At 43.3% G+C, this 7,111-nt stretch overlaps 1 protein-coding gene across 1 annotated transcript; it reads left to right on the top strand.

The window, feature by feature from the left end:
• The first annotated feature begins 554 nt into the window (after positions 1–554).
• Positions 555–6,947, top strand: myl9b (myosin, light chain 9b, regulatory). Its single transcript, XM_084349623.1, has 4 exons — positions 555–678; positions 4,238–4,441; positions 5,819–5,980; positions 6,064–6,947. The coding sequence occupies exons 2-4, from the start codon at positions 4,258–4,260 to the stop codon at positions 6,237–6,239; spliced, it is 522 nt and encodes a 173-aa protein (XP_084205749.1). The 5' UTR covers positions 555–678; positions 4,238–4,257; the 3' UTR covers positions 6,240–6,947.
• The last annotated feature ends 164 nt before the right edge of the window (positions 6,948–7,111 follow it).

The raw sequence follows: 7,111 nt of genomic DNA, 5'->3' as shown, positions 1-7,111 counted from the left end.
AAAATAAACAAAAACAACTTTTCAGGGTAAACAACTGCTAAAAATACCAGAGCACATTGTTTTACACTGAATACATTGTCAAATAGGTTTTCCTTAAGTGCTCCTTTAATAAAACATGAAGACAAAAAGAGTGAGCAACCACTAAACAGATGTTACCCCCTATGACATAATTCAAGGTGTTCCCTGCACGTTCAAAGCCCCAGTGGTGACCAGCCAAGCTGCCTATTTAAGGAAGCCCATAGTCTTACAACAGAAACACAGGCCTTCAAAAACTGCTCTGCATCTGCTCACAACTCTCCCCCCCATGTCTCCACACTCCACCATACAGAGCCTCCTCTAAATGTTTAGGGCTCATTTCTCTAAATAAGGCAGCCTTATCGTAGTTCCTGTCATTTCTGCCTTTTTCCCAAACATCCCGAGCGGCGTCTGTGGCAGTAGCAGGCTGCAGCCTGTGCATTCTTTTGCCTTGTATGGAGAAATGGCCTGGCCTGGGATGTCTTTGTACGGGACATGTCCGCCTCTCCATTGGCCCCGGCAGAAAGGGGAGGGACCCACCGGGAGTCTGATTCTTTAAACAAACTTTCCAGTGGGACTGCCTGCTTCCCTTTCGCACTGCTGTGTCGGACCCAGACTAAAAGGAGTTTGAGGGACTTCTGAATATTTCTGCCTGAAGCCAAGGTGAGAGAGAAAGCTGTTTTTTCACAAAGAATACAAAAAATGTGTTTTGAAAGTACTTGAAGTGTAAATTCTCTTGAGTTCAGTGGCACAATACTGAACTGTCAGTGGAGATTGCGAGGAGGATAGAGTTACATAGAGTCTCTGAAGTGGATCTTTGATTAAAGATCAGCTACAAGAGAGCGTTTTCATCTGTTGGTCACAGTGAAGAAAGACTTGAGGAGGACACACACCTTCACCTGAGACCTGTGTGTGTGTTTCTGCATACTGTATGTGTGTATGTGTGTTTACTTCCATCTCATCACTACGGTACATTAGACACAGGAATTTCTGAATGCAGCTGACCCATTTAGACCTCACAGACACACACACACACACACCCACACACACTCTTGAACACGCAGACATACACACCACTGGTGTCTTTTTATAGGTGATGAGAGCTTAACTTCCACTCTGCTCTCTGTTTGTGTTTGGAATTCCTGACCGTTTCACTTGAGTAGCGCGGTGACCTACACGACCTGGAGTTAGGGCGAGGGGATGACAGCCGCACTGTTTGGTGATATCAAAGCTCGAGTGTGTGCGTGTGTTCCCGCTAGACGATAGGAACAGAGGAGCTTTGTCATCCCAGCGGATAAAAGGGTGCACGGAGGAGCTGTGGTGGACAGAGAACAAATACAATTAGTCAGTACGAGCCAAGCTGAGGCACGTCAGACGAAAGCTGACGTCGCTGCAGTCAGAAATAGTTGTTCTCTGCATCTTTGTGAATCATTGTTGAATCACCCTGTGCAGAATGCAGACGATTTGGAGCTGTTGCTACGGCACTGGCATCATATTTCTTTTCCTGCACCTTGAAAATGTAGGTTGCAAAATAAACACACCAGTCAAACAGTCTAGCTTATTGATTGCTTCAACAGGAGACAGTACCCTACTGTATGGAGCCAAACAGGAATGCACAATAGAGATGACTACAATCCAGGGCCTAAAATTGGGCTGTTAAAACTGCAGCCACTTCATTTGAACCTTGACAAAAAATCTTGTACATTCTAAATTGCTGCCAGTGTCTGCACAATGGAAATGTGGTGCATTGTGGGAAGACTTCACCATCCAGGCGGGCGAGAGAGAGAGAAGCCCTAATCAGATCGAGGAATTCCTCTGTTCCTGAAACCTTGAACTGGAGCTAGACGCCTGGTCTTGTTTCCAGCTTCCTCAGCCACTGCGACATGGAGAATGGAAGGGCTGTGGGCCAGCAACACACACCTTCCAGATTTCTTTCATTTCTCTGGCACACGAGTGGACAGATGCAGCCAAACAGTAGTCAAACCAAAGGAAAGACAGATCCAACATGTGTGTGCAGTAAAAGAAAAGGAAGGAGTGTAACCACCGCTGGTGTTGAGAACAAGTTAACTACTGCTTAGTTTGGCGCTGACTTCTCTTCCTGCAACCTTTACACTGAAGAGACGCCAAACATACACATCCATTTTTGGCCACAGTGTCTTCATGTAAACGTTACAGCGGCAAGTCAAGCTATTCATTTAGATTATAAACGCAGACAGAACCGAACAGGTTGGCAGTCATACTAATTTGCATTGACAATAAAATCTATAATTCTGCCTCAGTGGTACAGTAGCATTCATTTGTATAGAGATCAGCAGAGGAATAAAATTTGATATACTCAGCAGAGTAAAGATTTGAGATAAAGAGATAGCCAAAGCTGCTCCGCCCTGCCTTCATTAGCTTTGCTGTGACGCCTGTGGGAATCAGACAGGCACAGAGACACAAAATGACAGACAGCGCCACACAGATGGCGCACTTGGAGAATATAAGACAGCTGAAAATCTATTTAGAAGTACTGGATTACACTTCTGTGAAGACATGGATGTAGAAGTGTGTCTTGCTGCCAAAATGCAAATCTGTATTCAAATTCTGATGGTAAATAGGAAAATCTCTTTTTGAATACATATATTTCTCTCTTAATAGTGCTGTTTCTGACTTTCAGAGAAACAATGTAGTTTATTTGAATTTGTAGTAAAAATGTGAGTTTTGTAAAATTCCAATACAGACATGGTTATGGCAATTTTGGTCCTTTGTTAACTGAAGTAATTAGGAGTTAAGAAAATAGATTTTAGATTTATAGTGTTAAAACACACCTAACCTCACATCTTAATTACCTGACCACCCTGGTAATCAACATTCTTAAAGGTCCAGTGTGTAGGATTTGGACAATTTGTTGGCAGAAATGGAATTTAAAGGTGTTTTCATTTGTGTGTAATCACCTTTTATATCTACAGAGGGAGCCTCTTCCACAGGAGTCTATCATGTTGTATGACATGTCTCTACAGTAGCCCAGATAGGACAAATCAATCTCGAGAGGGGCTTTAGTGTTTTTTGCAGCCACTGTTGTTTCTCCTGCATGCTTGGAAGGCTAGAATGCTGCGAGGGGTATTCAGTTGGTCGCGATCTGCAACCTCCCCGCTGGATGCCACTAAATCCCACACACTGGGCCTTTAAGTTTTGATCAATATAAAATCATGTATACTGAGTTTTATCCTTAATAAAGCCTGTATTTATTTGAGGAAATTTCAGTCGCCATAGACTTTAATGGCTAACAATTTGGCAGTGGTGGCCTAAAGGTTAGAGAAGCGAAATTTGTGACCAGACGAATGAATCTGGGTGGGGAAAGTGAAGGGCAGCGCTTGCCCCTCCCTCCTTACCACCACTGTGGTGCCCTTGAGCAAGGCCCCTTAACCCCAAATGCTCCAGTGGAGCTGCTCAGTGGCTGGAAGACCAGACTGTGGGCGTACTGAGCAGCTTCCAGGTGTGAATGTGATTCATGAAAAGGAGAGCATTGTCTCAGTGAAACTCGCACGTATGAATAAAGGTTGCAAAAATAATGGAGAGGAAGTGACTCGTCTGGACATGATTAACACTGTGGGATCATCTCATGTTACAGCTCCCCAGTGTAGGACTAAACACAGTAGCCTGCATTTGAGGATGAGTCATAACTTTCCACTGAAGTGGTGCACAGCTGACAAAGCTCACCCCACTAGGTGATCTTATCATGTTAGTTAGTGCCACCTTCAGTATTCGCATCACCTCAGCGCCACTCAGGGCGTGATGTCATACGTCATTACGTGACTCATCAGCCACACTCACCTGCTCCTGCCCGCTGGGTATAACACAATCTCAGAGCACCAGAGCAGACCTGAACATGAGTGACGGGTCTAATTGTGGAAGGACCCGAAGTTAGCTGCAGCGTGCACAGTGGAGACATGTCATTTTCACACCCATCACTGTAGCCGACATTCAGGAGGAGTGTGAGTCTCTTTCCCTAGAGAGAGACAGAGACAGAGAGAGAGGAGGGAAAATATTCTGCTGCTCGGGGCAAACAAAGAAAAATATCAAAAGAGCTACATGGATGCAGAGCTCCAGTTTTAACACTGAAATGTAAAATTAAATCCAACCCGTCTTTTCAGACAGAAATCTGTATTCATCTCAAGCATCTCTGTGATCCCTGATGGTGCCGCATAATTACAATCTCATGTCTTTTGAATGTGCACAGGTCCACATCCAGCCGCCACCATGTCGAGCAAGCGTGCCAAGGGAAAGACCACCAAGAAGCGCCCACAGAGGGCCACCTCCAACGTCTTCGCCATGTTCGACCAGTCTCAGATCCAGGAGTTCAAAGAGGCGTTCAACATGATCGACCAGAACAGAGACGGCTTCATCGACAAGGAGGATCTGCACGACATGCTGGCCTCTCTGGGTACGCAACCGTCATCTCACTTCACTTTGTTTCTATGGCTACAAGTGTAGAGCTTGACACTGCTTTTAAAGGGACACTCCACCTAAAGTTTATATTCTGTAGCTCTGGTAAGAGCTCTCTAAAGTCCAGGAAAAACATGTGACTGACAGGCCTCCTTATAAGCAAGTAGTGAGGTGTTTAAATGTGGTCATAGAGTGCTGCATTATGGGAAATGTAGGATTAAGTATTGTTGGAGCTGAAAGTGAGGATAACTCAGCCTCTACTCCTTCAATTTGGACTGTTCTTTTTAAACCTGTCTCTCCTACATTTCCAAATTTTGTTGAGGTGTGGTGTTAAATCACTGGATGCGAATGAAATCAGAAACAATCAAATACACATGGCTCTGAGAGGTTCCTTCAAAAACTGCTGACTTGCATCATGTCATAAATTCTTAATGAGTTTTTCACAACAAAAGATGCTGCACACTGTTTATCACGACAGGGTTCTTCTTCTGTATCAGCATAAAGAAACATTTCCTGGTACTGTATAGTCCCACGTATGGTTGCAGCTGCATAAATGAAAAACTGACATTCCACGCTTACCTACTGCTTATCTACTTGAATTACAACATATTAGTGTCATTGAAAAAATATATAGGACAGTGAGTTTCAACCAGAAAAACCTCCTGTAGTCATTCCTTTAAGGGTTATTCTGACTGATAATTATACTAATACTGTATACCTTGATATTTTATGAGTTAGTATACCATGAAAATGTCTGTATGTAGACTCGGCATCCTATACAACCAGGCCTAGCAAATGCAGTTACTATTTCAAGCACTTAATCCTAAATCCAAGCACTTTTCAATCCTTGATTGAAGCATTTTCATGGATTTCCAGCACCCATATGGACCTTGAATATCATTCTGTTGCAACCCAAATCCCATGAAAGAAGTAGATGCATGTAATAATCAGGGGCTAGGAATACAGCCTTCAAATAATATTGGGTTTTATGTTTTTATGTTTTATGTTTCGGCTATGTCATGACACATGACATATATCTCCCTATTTTGAAAGCTCCTCAAAATCAATTTGGAGGAAATACCATGTTTTTTTTATTTTTTTTATACACTATTGCAACAATTGCAACAAGATTCTTTGAGATTTTGAGATTTTTTAATCAGTAGTGAGGATATAATGACTAAGCGGGTAAAGACAGACTGTTATATTCGGAAAATGACATCACTTAACTATAATGCAGCCTTTAAAACCAGGAAAAGACAACACTTTAGCCATATCATAATACAACGATTGAAGAGGATATATAATCTCCTATCACGATAGCGATATAAGATCGATATATTACCCTGCCTTAGTAACAGTGATGTCTTTCCCTCAGGTAAGAACCCCTCTGATGAGTACCTGGAGGGGATGATGTCCGAGGCACCAGGGCCCATCAACTTCACCATGTTCCTCACCATGTTTGGAGAGAGGCTCAACGGAACAGACCCAGAGGACGTCATCCGCAACGCCTTCGCCTGCTTTGATGAGGAGGGATCTGGTGAGTCAGCGTGAACTAAATATGGCCAACGCAAATCATGGCCAGTGTTTGTGACTTTATCTTACACGCTGTCTGTGTCTAAGGTGTGATCCACGAGGACCACCTGAGAGAGCTGCTGACCACCATGGGCGACCGCTTCACAGATGAAGAGGTGGACGAGCTGTTCCGCGAGGCGCCCATTGACAAGAAGGGCAACTTCAACTACGCAGAGTTCACCCGCATTCTCAAACACGGCGCCAAAGACAAAGACGACGAGTAGAGGGAGGAAGCGACTGCCTCGGGCCCCTCCAAACCAGTCCCACACCACAAATCAGTCCCTTGTTCCTACCTTTATGGGCTCCTGTAGGTTTGAGAGAAATTGAATGAGATTTGTATGCAGCAAAGTTTTTTTTTTTTATATATATAAAAGGCTGTAAGTGTTCATTTATATTGATCTACACGTGAAAGGTGGGAGCTTGGGATTCATTTGGAATCCGCAGAAATATTTTACATACGTTATTTTTCTTGTATCATCATTGAAGGTCACCATGAAGTGAGGTGTGTTTGCTTCTCGTAGCTACAAGTCTGCTGCGGCCTCAGCCACAGATCATTGCAGGGAACCTGGTTGGACTTTTTGAGATGCATCAAACAATATGTATGTGTGTGCGTGGGGTTTTTTTGGACTGCCACGTTCAGTGCTTCATTACAGTACCAGCAATGTTTACCTCCTCCTGCCAATTAGCCATCACACCTGCACAAGCACTGCGATAAATCTCCTTGTCTCTTGTCTCCCTGTATGTTGGATAAAAAAAATATAATTCTGGTTGTTTTATGAAAAGTGACGAGTCCTTCCTCTCGATGAAATGGTTACTAGAGCTTCTAGTCTGAGGTTGTGTGTATTTGTTGAAGGATCAGGTATGTCTGTGTTGTTGAAGGATTTGAGTCTTGCAATTGCTCAGGCAAATAAAGTAAGTTTATTCATGCCTCAGAAAGTGTTTTTTAAATTCTTGTATTTCTTTCAAACAAGCGTCTCCTACTTTACATACTTAAATCTAACTTCAGTCATCATCATTAGTTTTTCAGTTCAATGATGCATTCAGGAATGCTCTTTGTCCTACACTGTACTCAACACCACCACTGTCCAAGGTCCAA

This window comes from Pagrus pagrus (genome assembly GCF_965226575.1).
Source record: "Pagrus pagrus genome assembly, chromosome: 3".
Taxonomy (NCBI): Eukaryota; Metazoa; Chordata; class Actinopteri; order Spariformes; family Sparidae; genus Pagrus; species Pagrus pagrus.
This window is presented reverse-complemented; position numbering and strand designations above follow the sequence as displayed.

Coding starts and splice junctions, on each gene's coding strand:
- myl9b (XM_084349623.1), top strand. CDS start 4,258: ATGTCGAGCAAGCGTGCCAAGGGAAAGACCACCAAGAAGCGCCCACAG. Junction 4,442..5,818: donor CGACATGCTGGCCTCTCTGG/GTACGCAACCGT, acceptor TCTTTCCCTCAG/GTAAGAACCCCTCTGATGAG. Junction 5,981..6,063: donor CTTTGATGAGGAGGGATCTG/GTGAGTCAGCGT, acceptor TCTGTGTCTAAG/GTGTGATCCACGAGGACCAC.